The sequence below is a fragment of the Sprattus sprattus genome (assembly GCF_963457725.1).
Source record: "Sprattus sprattus genome assembly, chromosome: 16".
NCBI classification, from domain to species: Eukaryota; Metazoa; Chordata; class Actinopteri; order Clupeiformes; family Clupeidae; genus Sprattus; species Sprattus sprattus.
Window position 1 is genome coordinate 7,082,528 of NC_137914.1, and position 21,413 is coordinate 7,103,940.

The following is a 21,413-nucleotide window of genomic DNA, read 5'->3' on the forward strand; positions in this document are numbered from 1 at the left end:
TACAGCTCCTTACAGTTCCTTACAGGTTCTCTCGTTGTGTGTTTTGGTGGCGTACAAGTTTACTGTCAATGGGTCGAGGAAAGTTATGTTGAAAGATGACTAAGACAAAGGACAAAAAAAAGGAAAATATAAGTGTGGCCAGCGAGGTAAGTGGCTTTTCCAAGTCATGACCGATGAACGGATAGCCTAAACATGCCGCAGTGGTTTGGTTTTGACCAGTGACAGTAACGCTAGGCTGTTAAAATGGTCTCTGATGGAAGTTTATTTCCTGCAGTTCTTGTATAGTCTCTGCCGTAGTCTTTTCTTAAGTGTTTTGAGTCGTATATCAATGGATCTCGTTCTGTCAAGACGTGCTGAGGTACCGTTGTCATCACACAAGGACGTAAACACAATGTGTTAATTCTGTGTAAGTGCTGAATGATTTATTCTTGTGTGCATCTGCAGATCGATCGAATAGAGGACCGCAAGTCGCGATGCAACGACCTCCTTGACAAAGCGGAGTTCCGACGCAGAAAAGAGGAGCTTACTGATGAGGACAGGTAATTTGAGTCAGCCCAAACCAGAGCAATGTCTGTCTTCGAATAGCACCCTTCTGAGCACACCGAAGTTGTCCAGAATGTTTCTATAAGTCTTAAACCCAGCATGTATCTCATGTGTCCTTGTCAGTAAACTGTTGGAGGATGAGATGACGCTGATGACGGAAAGAATACAGAAATATGGTGAGGAAGACGTTTCAGGACTTCTATACTGCTAACCCACTTTGCACTGATGGCATTAGATAGCTTATCTTCCACAAAACAATGATAAACATGAAGATTTTTTTTCAACCGGAATTTAAAAACCGCACCTTTCATCACATCATAAGATGGGCCGTAACATACCTTCACCCGGTGAATCACCCCATTTCTTTTTTAGATCAAGAACTGGAGATCCTTAGAGGAGAGAACAGGAGGAACATGGTGCTCTCCGTCGCCCTGCTGGCCATCAGCGCTCTCTTCTACTACGCTTTCGTTTACTGAGGAAAAACAGTAAAGTAAAGCCAACAGTAAAGCAAACTCTGTCATCTTCTCCTTTCCATTTACCGAATGCCATCTCACATGGATACCCACTGGACTTCTAAAGGCCTCTCATTCACCAAATTTCACCGTTTCATTTCCTCAGAAGCTTTCATAAAGTCATTCACTCTGACGTGTCTCGCCTACCATGCTCCCCCATTGACCGTAGACCAGTCTGCACTGACACGGAGTTCTGACTCCAATGCCAAAGACGAGACGCCCACATTTACAGAACTAGGGAGCAGCACATACCTTTTGTGGCCTATGGTATTCCCAGATGTCCCAATGTCATTCCAGTCTTCCGCACACTTGTGCCAAAACATAGATTATATTTCACTGAGAAATGGATGACTTCAAAGATGTATTGGCTGGATCTTTACAACAACAACAAAAAAATCCTTCCATACTGGAATCAAGATTTAAAACGGTCAGTGAACTCTATGACATTCAAATTCTGTTCAAGTACAGGAATATAAGTCTATTTTGCACTTTTGCTTCTTTGAAAGTATAAAGGTAACAGTCTCTGCAGCTTCCCATTTCCGTGTAATAAGATGTTATTTCTTTTACTGACTGTGTAGCTGTTGTTTACTAAATGATGGATTGATGTGGTTGAGAAGGCCAAAGCGCTGTACTGAATGTATGAGGCTTATTTTATTACTGAAATATTTTCTTTAGGTACATACATTAATAAAATGGGTCTCGTTTTTTGTAAGACATACCACAACAATGGTTCACTTTTTTGCATGTTTATTTCCCACTGGACTTGGGCATCAAGTCCTAAACTACATCTTGTTCTGAAATGGAAACCCTTCTACTCAGCATAAACAGAACCCTCATGAGGGAAATAAAAACAGGGGAAAGTTAAACGAAACTATTTTCCAGTTTCTTTCATTCTTGATTATTATCTCTATTACTGTTTATTTATTACCTCTGTAATTCCCATTAAAACTAAACGGACGCTGTGATGCGGCCCAGGGAGGGGAACGCAGGAACACACCTGATGAACTCACTCCGTGTGGAACTGAGATTAAAGGTCAAAAAGAGCAGAGGAGAGAGAGAGAGACAGACACCTCACTGCACGCAGACAGATGAGAGAGAGAGAGACAGACACCTCACTGCACACAGACAGATGAGAGAGAGAGAGAGAGACAGACAGACAGATGAGAGAGAGACAGACAGACAGACAGACAGACACCTCACTGCACTCAGACAGTCTGCGGTCTATTCCGGGGGGGGGGGGGGGGCATTTAACAAAAATGAGCCGTGCACGATGCGTACGAAGACGAGCACGCACACATGTCTTAACTGACTCTGGATAACAAAACGGAGGCAACAACAACAAAAAAAAATATTTGCAAGCTCTTCCTTGGACACGGTCTACCCATGCTTCCTTGCACACACAGGATAAAGTCCAGCCTCACAGACAGCAGACATGGGATGACTGGCTCCACAGCACCAGGCAACAGTGCTAGAGCAACATAGCTGGGCTGACTGACACACAAACACACACACACACACACACACACACACACACACACACACACGTACACACACACATATACACACAATACAAAATGTTTTGACTTACTAGGTGGGGTACAAGCAAAAGCAGCATGCATCGCTAAAAGGTAATTCCTTTCTTCAGTTTAAATGATGTTTAAAGATCTCTGTCCACTGCACTCCACACTGCATGTAAATGTGTACAGTATGCCGATGTGTGTGTGTGTGTGCGTGCTTGGATGGAAGTCAGACATACTCGTGTGAGCATGTGATGGTATTATTTAAATATAAGAGTGTTCTTGTTGTGTGTTTTCAGTGCTGGTAATGTGCACTGTACGCCTGTGTGTGTGTGTGTGTGTGTGTGTGTGTGTGTGCGCTTGGATGGAAGTCACTCATACATGTGGTGGTGTTGTGTGTTTTTAGTGCTGGTAATGTTGGTGGATGAACTCCAGCAGGTGCTCTTTGGAAAGCTTCTCAGGGTCAACCCTTGTCTGGGAATCGTGAACTTTGACCCCTTCCTCCCATGCCCAGAAGATTTGCTCCTTGTGGCAGACACTGAAAAAAACACACACAAAGAGTTACACACTTATACACAGAGAACACACACAAAGAGATACACACTTATACACAGAGAACAAAAAAACCCTTATGGTAAAAAGGTGTGAAAGCTGACAGAATGTCCTATATTGTTCTTCTACCCACATACTGTTTGTTTATGTACATACTTTTAATGCCACCCTGTTCATATCATTTAATAAGTATGTTGAACAAAATAAATATAGCTTACTGATATGATTGATATGAACAACTCTCTGTGTATCACCACAAGATCAAACCTATCAGGTGCTTGAGGTTGAAACGATCAACTATCATGTTTCCAAGTGATAAAAAAAAGTAATTTTCTGAGTTTCAGCAACGTGCGTTGCGGTGACAACAGATCATTGATCGTTATCTTGGTAAACTCAGGTTTGAGACATCTTCCACTATATAGACTTATACGGCTTATCCTTTCTATGTCTGTTCTATTCGTTTCTGAGATCTGACTTCCGTAGAATGCAGGAGAAAGACAGAGGTTTTTTGACAGGTGAGAGGTGAGTCAAGGCGAGGTCGTACTGGAAGGGGGCGACTGAATCGGGTGGCAGGTCGAAGGTGGAAACACTTGTGGCTTTATTGTAGAAGTACTTCCTCTTTGCGCTTTTACTGTAAGCCATTGTCCAGGGATCTACAGAAAAAAGAAAGGGGGCGGGGGTAGACAAGGAGGATATTACAACACTTTATAAATAGATACTTAATACATTTAATACATACAGTATTATATACATATATTCTACATATTGTACTCGTATACATAACATTTACATATGCTCATATACTCTCAGGCCTCCTTCATTTACTGACTCAACATCAATCAAACACACACACACACACACACACACACACACCGTTAACAGTCTTGATTATGTGGAGGCCACTGGGCAGGAAGTGGCGGTCGTCTCGTCCCGTGTACGACAGACGGGGCATCCCTCCCGAACCCTTAGTCACCTTCATCTCCAATCTGAGGAGGAAGAAGAGACACAGTTAAAGCATACACACACACACACACGCACACACACACACAATTCCTGTAGCAGTACCTGGCCAGTAACATTATCCACCTCTTCATTTGACAAGCACTCAAATCAAACACATTACAGAATCACCAAGTATATGGTGGAACGTTTGGTTCATATGGTGGGTTCTCAGGTTCGAGGACTTTTAAGGGAACATGCACCTATCAGATTGGTTGTGCCTGATACAACACCTCAAGCGTATCAATTCTGTCTTCATCTAGACATCACATCATTATCTAATACACACTTAAGGCAGCAATAATCAGAAAGGAAATTAGAGTAGATTAGGTTATTATTTTAGGCATTTTTGGACTGACAAATGTTTTGATAAATGATCTTTAATAAACAAACTAAACTCACTAATGCACCACGTGACTCCAAAGCTCAAGCAATTACCTGACAAAGATCTTCTCCATCTCCTCCAGCCTGTACACCTCCTTCACCCTGACAGAGGGAGGACATGTGAGCAGACACAACACTCAGCCCAAAGAAAGAGATCTGAGAGAGAGGGAGGGGGGGAGGCAGAGGGAGAGAGAGGAGAGGGAGAAAGAGAGAGAGGAGGAGAGAGTGGGGAGAGGAGGAGAGAGGGAAAGAGAGTGGAGGGAGAGAAAGAGAAAGAGAAAGAGAGAGAGAGAAAGAGAGAGAGGGGGAGAGAGAGAGTTGAGGAAAGAAAGAGAGCAAGAGAGGGGAAAAGAGGGGGAAAGAGTGGGGAGAGGGAAAGAGAGACAGGGAATGAGTGTGAGGAGAGAGAGAGGGAAACAGGTAGAGTGGAGGAGAGAAAGAGAGAGGGGGAGAGAGAGAGGGAAAGAGAGTGGGGAGGGGGAGAGAGGGAAAGAGAGGGAGAGAGAGTTAAGGGGAGAGAGAGAGAGGAGGGGGGGCAAGACAAGAGTTGACAGGCCATACCTTATGGGGTTCATGTCAGGTCTGCTAGGTTTGGATACAGCCTTCACAAACTTCTCCACCATCTGGATCCTAAGAGACACAGCCCACCAAGGTTTACACATAAACACACATCCACAGTTCTATTCAATACTCACAAACCACTCATTACATCTCACATCTCATATGATACAATGTCATAATACAGCTAGCAAAACGTTTAGATGCAATCCAGCAGCCAGGGCCATGGTCTCTGATGAGCTCTGCAGCATCAGGTAGGGGGACTGCCAATGGAAACTAGCCATTTGGCTATAATTGGGTGCATTTACATTTTTATGTTCATGAATGTACACTGTCCCTCTTGATCAATTATGCAAATTGATTGATTGATTGATTGATTGAGATGAGATCAAACACAGACATAACAGCTTGCTTCTTCATATCTAATGACAGTGGCAGTGTTTTCACATCTTCACTGAAAATGATGCTTTTGCATTCTTGGATGCTCTGCATGACTTGTCTTTGCCGTCCTAAGGGAGTACTCTTAAGGGATAGTTCGGGATTTTCGTCCTGTGAGCAGAGTTCTCGTCCAGTTTTGGTCAAGCAGTCCGGCAGGTTTGCTAGACCCAGCAAAATAAAACGTTTCTCTTCCCAAAACATTATGTGTTCAAAAGAGTGATATATTTGCATCCCAAAAACATGGTAGTGGAAAAAGTCACACCTCGTTATCACTTGGCCCTATTTTCAGTACGCGCGATACTGCAACCTCACAGCTAGGGACTACCTGTTTGATTCGCGAAAGTTGATTCGCCAAAGTTGCCTGAGACAAACGTCCGTCACAGGAAAACGATGAAAACTGAGACAACATTTGATAAAATTGACATAAAGCTGAGTGTAAAAAAATGGTGAAGGCTTGCGACTATCCAGGTTGTGGCAACAAAGATGATGGTGAATCGACTCTCAGTTTTCATCGTTTTCCTGTGACGGACGTTTCTCTCAAACTGGACGAGAACTCTGCTCACAGGACGCTGCCGGGGGTAAGTCAGCGTGATTGCATGACACTGGTCATCGGGGAGGCCATACAGATTCATGTCAAAAATCCCGAACTATCCCTTTAACAGAGAAAGGTGATGATTGGTTCATGGTGGCATGAGACGTGCGCAGGGGGAATAGAGGTCACGTTCATGAGATGTGCGGAGGGGAATAGAGGTCACGCTCATGAGATGTGCAGAGGGGAGTAGAGGTCACGCTCATGAGATGTGCAGAGGGGAGTAGAGGTCACGCTCATGAGATGTGCGGAGGGGAGTAGAGGTCACGCTCATGAGATGTGCAGAGGGGAGTAGAGGTCACGCTCATGAGATGTGCAGAGGGGAGTAGAGGTCACGCTCATGAGATGTGCAGAGGGGAGTAGAGGTCACGCTCATGAGATGTGCAGAGGGGAGTAGAGGTCACGTTCATGAGATGTGCGGAGGGGAATAGAGGTCACGCTCATGAGATGTGCGGAGGGGAAATAGAGGTCACGCTCACCGCTGGTTGAAGTGCTGCACTCTCACATCTGTCCCGTTCAACACCAATGCATCCAGAACATGGACTGCATTTATTCTTCGCTGGGCTTTCCCCTGCGCGCACACACACACACACACACACACACACACACACACACACACACACACACACACACACACACACACACACACACACACAGATACAGAGAAACACAGACACTACATGTCAGACAAGGTTTTAAACATGAATGCTGCTTTATCAAAGCTTTCCCACTGATTCCTCTCTTTCCTTCAATCATGCTATCATTTCCCGCCTGCCTGTCTGCACAGTCTTTGCTATGGGATTCTCTGTCCTCTCCACTCCTCTTTAAACTTTCTCCTGTCTTCCTCCTTCCTCCTTCCCCCTTGAGCTCCTGCTCTAACACCAGCCCCTCTCCACTCCTCCTCTCCTCTCCTCTCCTCTCCTCTCCTCTCCTCTCCTCTCCTCTCCACTCCTCTCCACTCCTCTCCACTCCTCTCCACTCCTCTCCACTGTGGCTGACCTCCGCCTTGAGCTCCTGCTCTAACACCTGCCCCTCTCGACTCCTTCTTTCCTCTCCTCTCCTCTGGGGCTCACCTCCCCCTTGAGCTCCTGGACGATCTCCACACTCAGGAGCGTGTCCCTGGGCAGCTCCAGCTTGTTGACCGTCTCCAGCTTCCTCCAGCGCAGGGGCGTGCGCCCGTCACAGGTGTAGATCTGGGACCTCTGTCCAGGAGAAGAGAAGAGGAGGAAGAAAAAAGAAGAGAGAAACGGAGGAGAAGAGAAGAGGAAGAAGAAAGAAGAGAGAGACGGAGGAGAGTGTAAGGGGATGACAGAAGACGTCAGACTAGAGTCATACAAGACCATCTACATGGTTCTGTGGAGTTTGATGAAATGACCTCATTGCATTCAACTGTGGAATTTCATTGTGCAATATTAACACATTAGTCACTTTATTCTACTGCAAGTCACTTATGCCATCTCATCTCATCGCATCTTTATGTGATTCCATTTGACTGTATTTATTTGCAACACACCTCAGGGGAGAACTTGTACCCTATACACCTGCACTTTGTTGTACTCTTTATTTTCTTTTAGCTATTTGTACTATTGTTGTGTTATATGTTGTCCCTCAGGAGCAGCGCTCCATATCTCTTTGTATACAAATACAATGACAATGAAGGCTTTTCTATTCTATTCTATACAGCCCAAATGTGAATGTTTTATACTCTTTTACGAGCCGTGATGTAGATGATGTGTGACATCATCGCCGGCCAATCAGATTTCATAAGCAATCTCTGTGTCATGTCTTATGAATGACAGGACTGGTAACTAACGACAAAGATTTGGTGTTCCCAAAGAAAGCAAAAGAAGATCTACTTCTCTCTGTGTACTCAAATGAATCGATCTCCTGCCCGGCCAATAGCACAAACTCACACAACGCCAGACGGTTGATTCTGCACAACATGGTTGTATACTCAATGCCCACATCGGTCTTGGCTGTCTGGATTATTGATAGATGCCTCGTCTTCAGTGATCACTACCAAAAGGCTCTGACCACTAACCAGCAGTGAGCTCTGGGCATCCGTGGTACATTCTGCCCCTACAGAATCAGAACAACAGAAGTAGTACTTACCCCAAGCGATAGCAGAAACAGCTGCTCGCCTCCTCCCACAATGCACCTGTGGTCCAGCACATGCGCAACCTTATCCAGTGTGGTGGAGGTCAGGGGGGTCGGCTTCAGGCTCAGCCACTCCATGTCTGAACCCTACAAGCACGAGAACACTCAAGCTCAGCATTTATTACAACTACTGACAATACTACTAGCCTGAATACACTCACGCTAAACATGTATTACAACTACTGACAATACTACTAGCCTGAGTACACTCACGCTAAACATTCATTACAACTACTGACAATACTTCAAGCCTGAGTACACTCACGCTAAACATTTATTACAACTACTGACAATACTTCAAGCCTGAGTACACTCACGCTAAACATTTATTACAACTACTGACAATACTTCAAGCCTGAGTACACTCACGCTAAACATTTATTACAACTACTGACAATACTTCAAGCCTGAGTACACTCACGCTAAACATTTATTACAACTACTGACAATACTTCAAGCCTGAGTACACTCACGCTCAGCATTTATTACAACTACTGACAATACTACTAGCATGAGTACACTCACGCTCAGCATTTATTACAACTACTGACAATACTACTAGCATGAGTACACTCATACATGCTCAGCATTTATTACAACTACTGACAATACTACAAGCATGAGTACACTCAAGCTAAACATTTATTACAAATACTAACAATACTACAACACCGAATCCAATTGTCACTGTGTGAAGTACAGTACATATCATCTCTCAGGACTTCGGCCTAGCAGCTCAAATTGACCAAAGGCACTCTGCAGACAGATCCATTCCACCGTGTTATGTTAAGTACTAAGTTCTACATCACCACATCTTGCCAGACTGCGTACCTTCATTAGTTCATAGAATTTGTTTTTGGGATCCGGGTGTCCTGGAGCAACTCTGGCTTTATCCGGGACCTGTTAAAGGACAACAAGCACTTAACTCACGAGACAAGACCATTACAGGAAATGACAAACAACTGCAGACAGCTACAAACTAACAAACTCTCTAAGCAGTTAGCGCCCCCTAGGGGTCATTGGAGAGAGAGAGAGAGCTCAGAAGGAAACATAAGCAGGTGTACTAACCCCCCACGTCTTGAGGCACTCCTTACGGATGTCAGCCTGACGAGGCTCTGACAGAGTACTGAGAAAGATAGCAAACCACCAGGAACACAGTGCAACACATTTACACTGATATGCAGATACACAATCTTTAACAGACACATAGAGAGACACACACACACACACACACATACACACACACACACACACACACACACACACACACACACACACACAGACACACACACACACACACACACACACAAACACACACCTAAAAGTACACCAAAACAATCAGTCTCCAAGAGAAAAACATCTACTACACTCTACTCACACTTAACTCTAGTTAGTGACACAGAGAGAGAGGACACAGAAGGAAACTCTATGAAACTCACTTGTCTAATACGAAGGCGTGGATCTTAGCCAGGGCTTTCACCTGTACTGCGCAGTGGCTGGAAAAGCACAAAAACATTGACAGCATGTTCATACCTTTGTGTTTATAGATTTTGCATTAAAAAAGGGAGGGAAAACAGACTTTGATTAAGGCTGTGCATGTATCAGTGCGCGCAAAAGACAGGGGAAGACTTGGGTTTAGGAGTGTGTATTTGTGTGTGTGTGTGTGTGTGTGTGCGTGTGTGTGCGTGTGTGTGTGTGTGTGTGTGTGTGTGTGTGTGTGCCCATCTCACCTTTCGTTCGAGCGGATCATGTGGTGAAAGAAGTCCGTATCTGATCTAATGATGTCCAGTGGGACGACTTCGTTGACATCAGAGTCTTTGTGTCGCAGCTGGTTGAGCTTGATGTTGACGGTGAACAGGTACTCCCTCACAGCATCAGACCCCGGCTTCAGGCTCTGACATACAATATACCTGCAGTACGCCACACACACACAAACACACACACACACACACACACACACAAACAATGTCAAAGATATGACATACACACACACATACAAACACACGCATGGTAACAGATATGACACACATATGCACACACACACTCACAAGGTCACAGATATGACACACACACACATACACACACACACCCACACACACACACACACACACATCATCTGTGGGTAAAATGTTTTAATCCAGTTACTGTTTGTAGTTGTGGTAGGACTTTGTCCTCTCTGAAGCTGACATCCCAGTGTAAAGGGCATGGGCAGAAGTTAACCCAGCCCCATGCTCACCTCTCGGAGTTGGCAGGCCGACTGGTGATGGGCTTGAAGAGGGACACCCGGTCGAAGCAGAGGTACAGCAGGTACACCAGCCCCACGCTGAAGGACGTGAACAGGTCGAAGGTCTTGCACACGAAATGGCCACCTGGAGAGGAACACTCACGGTTTAAAGAGCTCGACCGGAGTGACGTCCTTCCGTGGGATTTGGAAATGGGTGCACACACACACACACAGACAAACACACACACACACACACACACACACACACACACACACACACACACACACACACACACACAAACAAACACACACAGAGGCAAACACACACAGACAGAGAGAAACACACGCACAGAAACACAAACACACACACACACACACACACACACACACACACACACACAGACAAACACACACACACACAGACAAACACACTCAGACAGAGACAAACACACACACAGAAACACAAACACACAGACAGAGAGAAAGACAAACAAACACAGACAGAGACAAACACAAACACACACACAGAAACACACACGCAGAAACACACACACAGAAACACAGGCACACACAGACAGACAGAGAGAAACACACACACAGAAACACAAACACACACAGACAGAGACAAACACAAACAGACAGAGAGAAAAACACAAACACACACAGAGACAAACACACACAGAGACAAACACAGGCACATACAGGCAGAGAGAAACACACACACACACACACACACACACACACACACACACACTCACCCGTTCTGAGCGTAGACAGCGCCGTGAGGAACTGACAGAGGAGGAGCTGCTTGCTGAGGATTTCCTGGATGTTCTCCTGACCCTCCACAGAGAAGCCCTGTCATGGCAACACAAGCCCCACATCAGAGAGCCACCAACACTAACCCTAACCCTAACCCTCCACAGAGAAGCCCTGCCATGGCAACACAAGCCCCACATCAGAGAGCCACCAACACTAACCCTAACCCTAACCCTCCACAGAGAAGCCCTGCCATGGCAACACAAGCGAGCCACATCAGAGAGCCACCAACACTAACCCTAACCCTCCACAGAGAAGCCCTGCCATGGCAACACAAGCGAGCCACATCAGAGAGCCACCAACACTAACCCTAACCCTAACCCTCCACAGAGAAGCCCTGCCATGGCAACACAAGCGAGCCACATCAGAGAGCCACCAACACTAACCCTAACCCTAACCCTCCACAGAGAAGCCCTGCCATGGCAACACAAGCCCCACATCAGAGAGCCACCAACACTTGCAGCCCATGAAAAGTGCTTTCAAAACCAATCTCCGTCCTTGGTTCACCGCCAGGCCCTAATCTCATCGATGGGTAACTGGCAAGGAGCAAAGTCCGCTGTGCGTCAACTAAAGCTAATTTAATAACTCGGCAAAATCATTTGGCCAATTTTAATACCATGAGCAAGATCCTACGGGCAAACATGGGTGGGTCAGCGCAATGCTCCCACAAGCCACGCGATTATCTTTATTTATTTGTTTATTCATTTTATTTTATTTTATCAATAACATAAGGGTCATTTCTGAGGGTCTTACTCCGTCTGCCATGAGAAAGTGCAGGCCGCGGCGTTCCGTGTTCTCCAGGACAAAGTTCCGGAATGCGGTGATGTTCTCCGGCCGTGTGATGTCACCGTCACCATCCACCCCTCCCTCGCCTGAAAGGCACAGAGAAACAGAGGAATGAGTGCAGAGAAACAGAGGGATGAGAGAAACAGAGGGATGAGAGAAACAGAGGGATGAGTGCAGAGAAACGGAGGGATGAGTGGAGAGAAACAGAGGGATGAGTGCAGAGAAACAGAGGGATGAGTGCAGAGAAACAGAGGGATGAGAGAAACAGAGGGATGAGAGAAACAGAGGGATGAGTGCAGAGAAACGGAGGGATGAGTGGAGAGAAACAGAGGGATGAGTGCAGAGAAACAGAGGGATGAGTGCAGAGAAACAGAGGGATGAGTGCAGAGAAACAGAGGGATGAGTGCAGAGAAACAGAGGGATGAGAGAAACAGAGGGATGAGAGAAACAGAGGGATGAGTGCAGAGAAACAGAGGGATGAGTGCAGAGAAACAGAGGGATGAGTGCAGAGAAACAGAGGGATGAGAGAAACAGAGGGAGGAGTGCAGAGAAACAGAGGGAGGAGTGCAGAGAAACAGAGGGATGTGTGCAGAGAAACAGAGGGATGAGAGAAACAGAGGGATGAGTGCAGAGAAACAGAGGGATGAGAGAAACAGAGGGAGGAGTGCAGAGAAACAGAGGGAGGAGTGCAGAGAAACAGAGGGATGTGTGCAGAGAAACAGAGGGATGAGAGAAACAGAGGGATGAGTGCAGAGAAACAGAGGGATGAGTGCAGAGAAACAGAGGGAGGAGTGCAGAGAAACAGAGGGATGAGTGCAGAGAAACAGAGGGATGAGTGCAGAGAAACAGAGGGATGAGAGAAACAGAGGGATGAGTGCAGAGAAACAGAGGGATGAGTGCAGAGAAACAGAGGGATGAGTGCAGAGAAACAGAGGGAGGAGTGCAGAGAAACAGAGGGATGAGTGCAGAGAAACAGAGGGATGAGAGAAACAGAGGGATGAGTGCAGAGAAACAGAGGGAGGAGTGCAGAGAAACAGAGGGATGAGTGCAGAGAAACAGAGGGATGAGAGAAACAGAGGGATGAGAGAAACAGAGGGAGGAGTGCAGAGAAACAGAGGGATGAGTGCAGAGAAACAGAGGGATGAGAGAAACAGAGGGATGAGTGCAGAGAAACAGAGGGATGAGTGCAGAGAAACAGAGGGATGAGTGCAGAGAAACAGAGGGAGGAGTGCAGAGAAACAGAGGGATGTGTGCAGAGAAACAGAGGGATGAGAGAAACAGAGGGATGAGTGCAGAGAAACAGAGGGATGAGTGCAGAGAAACAGAGGGATGAGAGAAACAGAGGGATGAGAGAAACAGAGGGATGAGTGCAGAGAAACAGAGGGATGAGTGCAGAGAAACAGAGGGATGAGAGAAACAGAGGGAGGAGTGCAGAGAAACAGAGGGATGAGTGCAGAGAAACAGAGGGATGAGTGCAGAGAAACAGAGGGATGAGAGAAACAGAGGGAGGAGTGCAGAGAAACAGAGGGATGAGAGAAACAGAGGGATGAGTGCAGAGAAACAGAGGGAGGAGTGCAGAGAAACAGAGGGATGAGTGCAGAGAAACAGAGGGATGAGTGCAGAGAAACAGAGGGATGAGAGAAACAGAGGGATGAGAGAAACAGAGGGAGGAGTGCAGAGAAACAGAGGGATGAGAGAAACAGAGGGATGAGAGAAACAGAGGGAGGAGTGCAGAGAAACAGAGGGAGGAGTGCAGAGAAACAGAGGGATGAGTGCAGAGAAACAGAGGGATGAGAGAAACAGAGGGATGAGTGCAGAGAAACAGAGGGATGAGTGCAGAGAAACAGAGGGATGAGTGCAGAGAAACAGAGGGATGAGTGCAGAGAAACAGAGGGAGGAGTGCAGAGAAACAGAGGGATGAGTGCAGAGAAACAAAGGGATGAGAGAAACAGAGGGATGAGAGAAACAGAGGGATGAGAGAAACAGAGGGATGAGTGCAGAGAAACAGAGGGATGAGTGCAGAGAAACAGAGGGATGTGTGCAGAGAAACAGAGGGATGAGAGAAACAGAGGGATGAGTGCAGAGAAACAGAGGGAGGAGTGCAGAGAAACAGAGGGATGAGTGCAGAGAAACAGAGGGATGAGTGCAGAGAAACAGAGGGATGAGAGAAACAGAGGGATGAGTGCAGAGAAACAGAGGGAGGAGTGCAGAGAAACAGAGGGATGAGTGCAGAGAAACAGAGGGATGAGTGCAGAGAAACAGAGGGATGAGAGAAACAGAGGGATGAGTGCAGAGAAACAGAGGGATGAGTGCAGAGAAACAGAGGGATGAGTGCAGAGAAACAGAGGGATGAGAGAAACAGAGGGATGAGAGAAACAGAGGGATGAGTGCAGAGAAACAGAGGGATGAGTGCAGAGAAACAGAGGGAGGAGTGCAGAGAAACAGAGGGATGAGTGCAGAGAAACAGAGGGATGAGAGAAACAGAGGGATGAGAGAAACAGAGGGATGAGTGCAGAGAAACAGAGGGATGAGTGCAGAGAAACAGAGGGAGGAGTGCAGAGAAACAGAGGGATGAGTGCAGAGAAACAGAGGGATGAGAGAAACAGAGGGATGAGAGAAACAGAGGGATGAGTGCAGAGAAACAGAGGGATGAGTGCAGAGAAACAGAGGGAGGAGTGCAGAGAAACAGAGGGATGAGTGCAGAGAAACAGAGGGATGAGAGAAACAGAGGGATGAGAGGCCTTTACCACACACTGGCCTTTACACTCTCTTCTCCAGTCGTGCCGTAGTAGGGCTCAAAGAGTTCGCTTGGCGCTGCATAAAAGTCCTCCAGTTTGACACAAACACACACACGCGCGCGCCACGTACCATAGTAGGGCTCAAAGAGTTTGCTTGGCGCTGTATAGAAGTCCTCCAGTTGAACACAAACACACACACGCGCGCGCCACGTACCGTAGTAGGGCTCAAAGAGCTCGCTGGGTGCTGCATAGAAGTCCTCCAGTTTGAAGTCGTTGGCTCCTCTAATGGTCATGCCGAAGCCTTTGGCGTGCCACTTCCTCCTCCAGAGCACGTACTCCGAGAAGCCGCCGGGTCCTGCGCACACGTCACCGAAATACAGCAGCTCCCCCTCCTTATCCCGAGTCAGTGGTTTCTGTGTGGTGGTAAGGTGTGTGTGAAGAAGGCTTAACATACGTCTCCAAAATGCTGAAGCACCAACTCATCACACTCACACAAAAAACACACACTGGTCCAAATACACACAGATGCATACATACACACAAACACACACACACACACATACACACACATACCTCAGTTCAGCATTCTAAAAGGTTAAAGTAAAGCCATGAAGGCCTTGCCTCACCCCTTGAGAGTCCTTCGGGTTGGTGAACATGTAGTCAAAGACATGGTCCATATTTGCCATTTTCATTGCAGCTCTGAAAAAAACACCCAAAAAGAAGGATTAGCATCCACACTGATGAGACATGGACTGTAGTCTCCATGCTTGAGGTGTAACATCACTTACTTGCTCCGTGATGCGCAGGGTGGGTAAAAGGTGTGTGAGAGTGTGTTTGTGTGTGTATGTGGGTGTGTGTGTGAGAGTGTGTGAGAGTGTGTGAGAGTGTGTGTATGTGGATGTGTGTGTGAGAGTGTGTGAGAGTGTGTTTGTGTGTGTATGTGGGTGAGTGTGTTCGAGTGTGTGTGAGTGTGTGTGTCAGAGTGTGTGTGTGTTTGTGTGTGTGTGTGTGTGTCTGTGTGGGTGTTACCTGTTAAGGAAGAATGCGCCTCTGATGGTCTCGTAAGCATTGGAGCGGGTACGTGCTCTCCTCATCTCCTCTCCCTCCAAATTATCAAACACACTCTACAAGACACAAACATACAATTAATACAAAATTCACACTGGCAGGACACAGACTCTTCAAAACAGGGGAATACAGTACACACCTTACAGCGTAGAACAAGGTGCAGAAGATCTTCAGAGCAGAACTCCGTTTCATCCTCAATCTTCAGTTTCCTCTGGAGAATCACATATACACACACCTGTTCAAATTCATTCTTATTGCTTTCTCTTTTTTGTGACAGGATAAGAAAGTTGCTCCAGCTATATCTGGCTGTATGTGTATGTGTGTGTGTGTGTGTGTGTGTGTGTGTGTGTGTGCATGACAGTGAGAGACAACGCATGCATGTGAGCGTGCCAATTTGAGCGTGTCACAGGTTACCTCTCCAATGTGCATCCAGTCTTTCAGCTCATCAGAGTCAGGAATCTCCGTGGAACTTTCTGGAAACCACTCCACCGGTTCTGTTGCACTGGGCTAAAAAAGCGCGTGTGTGTGTGTATGTGTGTGTGTGTATGTGTGTGTGTGTGTGTGTGTGTATGCGTGCACCAGTTTGTTAGAACAGAAGAGAAGGAGATGAGAATAAAAAATGAGGAATACAGAAAGAAAAGACAGACAAATGGAGTGAAGGAGATTAGATTTAGACAACAGGTAAAATTACTATAATAAAAACACATTACAAAATGGCCTCAATGACCTGTAGCCCACAGCAATACATCCCCTAATTGTAAACAGGGGGAAGGAAAGGAAGAGATAAGTAAGAGAGCAAGAGACTGTTGTGCATGTGTGTGTGTGTGTGTGTGCATGTGTGTGCTTGCGTGTGTGTCTGTGCATGTGTGTGTGTGAGTGTGTGAGAGACAGAGGGGGCATGAAAGAGTCTGTGGTTTGTGTAAATGAGAGCTAGAGTTAGAAAAACTGCGTTGTGTGTTTAGAAAAGAGAGACGGACAGCGGGATTGAGAGGAAATGAAGTGCTCTGTACCGGTGGTTCATCCCGCCAGTCCACGTTGAGTTCCCCCTGGAAGCCTTGCAGCGTCAGCCCCAGACCCCTCCTTCCCCGCTGGGTAGACGCCTCGATAATCTCCTTCCGACCCTGGCCGAACTTCCCCAGGCCCTCGCCCTCACGGAAACCCATTTTAGCCTAGGAATGGAGAAGAGAGTGCAGCATGTCAGTATCAATGTGCTGCCTTGAAGGCATCATCAAATATGCCTGAAAAGCACTGCACTGCATGCGGTCATGTTTTGGTCTGTGCATGTTTACATGATGTGTGCTTTACCATAAGCTTCTGCGAGACACTGTTGTACATGGCGAACTTGTTGGCTGCATCTGCATCTGCATCTGCCTGGCTGTCAGACTCCTGACTCTGCGCGGGTCTGGAAAAGCTAGGCCTGGCCTCCTCAGCATCGCTCATGGAGTCACTCTGACTGGAGTCTGTGTGCGCAGATTCACACAACCGTGGAGACACACACACACACACACACACACACACATTTGGTAATCGGTTAGCAGCCTTACAGGGGCATTACACACACAACCCAAGACACACAAGCATGGTACTCATGCAGAAAGCAATGAGAGGAGGTACCTCTTCCAAGGTACAAATCGTCAACTTTCTCCTTCAACCAGGCATTCTCAGTCAGAACAGTGTTTAGCTTAGCCTCAACCTGAACAAGCCTCTCTTCACTATGGTCAAGAGTAGCTTCAATTCCACAGATCCGTTCTTCGTGTGATTCGTACAGGGCTTTTATTTCATTCCGAGTCGATTTGAATGGCGACAAAGCTGTGTCTAGCTCCTTCCTTATAACAGTGTGAATAGCTTGAGTGAGCTCTGAAAGCAGCCCTGAGCGGAGTTGGTCAAACTGCTCAGCTAGATCCATGCTAGCTTGGCTGGTGGTCACAGAAGCACTTTCTTTTTCACTCGGTTTTAGGCGACGAGTCTGCTTGTTTGACATAATACGTGTCGGCTGGCTTGTCGAAAATGGCTTTACTTACATTATTGACTGATATTCCTAAAATAAATGGGGTCAATAATCAAGAACAAATTAAAAACTCGGGAGCCACTTCTCCATACACCTACTCACGCCAAAACCAACCCGGAAGTCGGTACAGGCTGTTCTGGTTAGTCTAAAATCACACACACACACACACAAACACACACCCAGCAACCAGCATCCTACCTTGGCTGGTGGTGTGTTGCGCCGACTCCTCCTCATCAGAGCTAGCCTCATCCCGCCGTTGCTTCTTCTTCTCCGACGGCTCCTCCGTCGCCGCCACAAATTTCCTTTTGATCATTGCTAAAAAGCCAGATGATTTCACTATATGAGCTCATCAGCATTATATTCACAGTCTGATAGACTGGCAGAGCTCAGGTAACCAGACTTTTATGACACTTTATGATTGCAGTTTAAGGACACCCATGTACAGGTAGACAGGTAACGTAATGGGGTGAGTTACTGTAGACTTTTGAGGTCTATACTGTGAATGCTTCCCAGACACCTAACAACAATCAAGTGAGGGGCATCTTAAACATTCATAATCCATCTTTAGATTTTATAGCACAGTCAAGAAGTATGAATAATATCGTGAACGATGCAGGCTTATTCAGTGACATAGACATACTTTGCTGAAGTTTATAGTGATGTAAGTTAATTGTAGTTCATTCCTGTCGTATGTCCTCTTGAACCTCCTGTCCGACAGAATAGCTCCAAAGAACAGTTGGGCGATTTGCAAGTCTCAGTGATGATGAGGCATTTGCTGCCAGAGATAGTTACACGATACAAAATCTCTCGGACACTCTCGGTTTCGATTTCGCCTCCAGCACAACTGGCCACAGCTAGCTAGCTAACTTGCTAACTCGACTTGTTTACTTGTGACATGCAATCTCTCTCATCACAGAAAAGCTCACTGGCGAAAGACGCTGGTCCTCAGGGACGCATGAGGGTGAAAATGCTTCAATGCAATTTTTTCTTTCTATGGAATCTATAAGTACGAAACCACTTTGCCTCGATTGTTTTGAGTTGTGGGATCAGTGTTGACCCGCGTCAAATTTCAGAACTGTCGCAGTTGGGGTCCTTCTATATTTGGCGATATGAGATGACGTCATCTGTAGTAACACTTAATATTGCCTGTCTGACGCGGCTTTATTATTAATAACGTTATGAAAACGTCATTACTAGTACATTTTTACATTCTCAAACGAAGGGTAAGTAGCGGCGAGACAATATGCGTTTTTGACAGAATGCGATAGCATACACACCATAGATACAGTATAAATTCAGGCATCTCATTCAGTGGTATATTAAACGGAAACATCTAACTGAAGTATTGCTATACCGCCACTAAGCGGGTGGAGTAAGTAATGCAGTAATCCATGAGCAGAACATCACCCTAGCTCACTGGGAAATATTATGAGGGTCGAGTTTTCTGGCCAGCTAACATCAGGCTGAAACCACTGGAGTGATTGGTGTTTTTTTTCCTTTTCAGGTAATGTCTACATGTATTTTAAGTCAGCCATTAAGAGTCAGTGTGTTGTATAAATGTCCTAGTGCGACTTCAGATTTAGATTCAACTTTATTGTCATTGCACAGAGTACAAGTACTGAAACAACGAAATACAGTTTAGCATCTAACCAGAAGTGCAAAAATAGCAATAAAAGTGCAGAGTATGTGCAAATGTAAGTGGAATAAGTGAGTAAATATGATATGTACAGTAAGAGTTAGAATATGACAAAGAATTGTAATATAAACAGAATTGAGACTAGCAGCAATTGAGGTAGGAGTGAGTTATGATAAGTATGTAAAGTGCATCAAGTGAATGAGGTAGAAAAGTACAATTAATACAGGTAATGCAGTAAAGTGGATACAGTATAAAAAGACATTCTGGTGCAAATGTTCAGTGGCTGGAGGAGAGTGTGTGGCAGTCAAGCCAGGGTGAAGGGGGGGGTGGAAAGTGAAGTATAGTGCAAATGCCTACCGCGAGTCAACTTCTGTAGTTCTATGCTTCCATTATCCCCCCCAGCTGGTCACTGGGATAAACTGCATTCATTTGTTTCCAGGTATGTCTGGAAAGGTAAACGCCCACGGATTAAAATGTCCATTTTGCAAAGGCACAAACTCTCTGGTGGCCTTGGACTTCCAAATTTCCAGTTCTATTTTTGGTCCTCAACCCTTCGTCCTCTTCATACCTGGTTAGATCCAGAGGCTCAAGTAGCCTGGCGTTCATTAGAGGAACATCTAGTAAAACCACATAGGCTTCAGGATGTTATTTACTCAAACATCCCTCTCAAAATGTGTAAATCCAAATTCGGCTCTTTAATCTCACATCTTGTTGCCATATGGAGAACTGTGGAATCACACTCCAGCACTCACTTTAAATTCCATCCTCACCTTCCTTTATTTAATAATTTTGCCCTTTGTTTGGGTGGTCACCCGATGTCCTTCCCTCAGTGGAGGGATAGAGGGATTAATACCCTTTCCGACATTATGTCAGATAATGCGCTCAGATCTTTTCAGGACTTGAAATCACATTACAACTTAACCGGCACCTCTTTTTCCTACAACTCTGCAGCGCCTTACGGGCATACGGAGTCCCCTGGGGTGAAAACGTGGTGCCTCATCCAATTCACAAAATATGTGGTAGTTCATCTACCAAAGGCTTGGTCTCTGCTCTATACACATTTATGTCTAAACATGCAGAAAAACCTTTGCAAGTGGATAGTCGCTGGAGCCATGATCTCTCAATTGCACCTATACTACAATCAATTGGTCCATAGTCTGGTCAAAGCTTGACCTATCTTCGCGTAATCCCAACCATCAGATGATTCACTACAATTTCATACACAGACTCTACTGCACTCCTCATAAATTATTCTTGATGAAATTAAATCCATCTCCTAACTGCCAGCTATGCTCTTTAGGTACTACAGGAACCTTTGTTCACATGGTCTGGGAGTGCCCTGGGGTGAGCGACTTTTGGAGTATGGTATCCAACAGGATGTCTATAGTACTTGGGCGTACCATCCCCTGCTCACCAATTATCTTATTGCTGAGTGATTTTACGGGTCTAGATCTTTCTCTGATGCACCAACGCTGGTTTCTGGTAGGCCTTACTGCTGCTAAAAAGCTTGTAGCACAGAGATGGAAAGCTCCTCATGACCTGTCCTACCAACATTGGGTGAACACAGTCATAGATCTGGCTAAATTAGAGAGATCTGTGGCCAGCATGCATGGCGCCCAAGCCAAAAATATTAACTTATGGTCCACCTTTATTAACAGTATGTTGGGAGAGTAGTCATGGCTTACTGTATCTACGCCTTACTCACTGCTTTTTCATCCTTTTCCTTTTCTTTTTCCTTTTCTTTTTGTTTTTGTTTTTTGGGGGTGAAGTGAAGTATAGTGCAAATGTTCAGTTGCTGGGGGGGGGGGGGGGGGGGTGGAGAAAAGTCACAGGGGGAGGTGTGTGAAGGGGTGGGGGGGCTATCCCCGTGGAGCAGAGTTCAGCAGGG

At 46.0% G+C, this 21,413-nt stretch overlaps 2 protein-coding genes across 2 annotated transcripts; one reads left to right on the forward strand and one right to left on the reverse strand.

The window, feature by feature from the left end:
- Positions 1 to 18: 18 nt before the first annotated feature.
- ccdc167 (coiled-coil domain containing 167) lies at positions 19 to 1,629 on the forward strand. The gene is made up of 4 exons (XM_080854012.1): positions 19 to 146; positions 445 to 539; positions 667 to 719; positions 916 to 1,629. The coding sequence occupies exons 1-4, from the start codon at positions 96 to 98 to the stop codon at positions 1,017 to 1,019; spliced, it is 303 nt and encodes a 100-aa protein (XP_080710138.1). The 5' UTR covers positions 19 to 95; the 3' UTR covers positions 1,020 to 1,629.
- Positions 1,630 to 1,813: 184 nt separating this feature from the next.
- On the reverse strand, positions 1,814 to 18,967 carry cmtr1 (cap methyltransferase 1). The gene is made up of 24 exons (XM_080854001.1): positions 18,530 to 18,967; positions 18,088 to 18,204; positions 17,187 to 17,341; positions 16,892 to 17,050; positions 16,296 to 16,388; positions 16,021 to 16,092; positions 15,843 to 15,937; positions 15,440 to 15,512; positions 15,028 to 15,226; positions 12,043 to 12,161; positions 11,232 to 11,328; positions 10,486 to 10,618; positions 9,980 to 10,159; positions 9,689 to 9,745; positions 9,318 to 9,375; positions 9,081 to 9,149; positions 8,205 to 8,336; positions 7,166 to 7,294; positions 6,572 to 6,663; positions 5,069 to 5,137; positions 4,562 to 4,609; positions 3,998 to 4,110; positions 3,669 to 3,777; positions 1,814 to 3,110 (listed from the first exon to the last, which is right to left on the reverse strand). Exons 2-24 carry the CDS (start codon positions 18,200 to 18,202, stop codon positions 2,975 to 2,977), a joined length of 2,502 nt encoding a protein of 833 aa, XP_080710127.1. The 5' UTR covers positions 18,203 to 18,204; positions 18,530 to 18,967; the 3' UTR covers positions 1,814 to 2,974.
- Positions 18,968 to 21,413: the final 2,446 nt, after the last annotated feature.

Excerpts from the sequence above, each read along its gene's own strand:
- cmtr1 (XM_080854001.1), bottom strand. The coding sequence starts at position 18,202 with ATGATCAAAAGGAAATTTGTGGCGGCGACGGAGGAGCCGTCGGAGAAG. Across the intron at positions 12,162-15,027 it reads GCTCTTTGAGCCCTACTACG|GCGAGGGAGGGGTGGATGGT; the intron begins GTACGTGGCGCG and ends TGTGCCTTTCAG. Across the intron at positions 4,610-5,068 it reads CCTGACATGAACCCCATAAG|GGTGAAGGAGGTGTACAGGC; the intron begins GTATGGCCTGTC and ends TCCCTCTGTCAG.
- ccdc167 (XM_080854012.1), top strand. The coding sequence starts at position 96 with ATGACTAAGACAAAGGACAAAAAAAAGGAAAATATAAGTGTGGCCAGC. Across the intron at positions 147-444 it reads ATATAAGTGTGGCCAGCGAG|ATCGATCGAATAGAGGACCG; the intron begins GTAAGTGGCTTT and ends GTGCATCTGCAG. Across the intron at positions 540-666 it reads GAGCTTACTGATGAGGACAG|TAAACTGTTGGAGGATGAGA; the intron begins GTAATTTGAGTC and ends TGTCCTTGTCAG.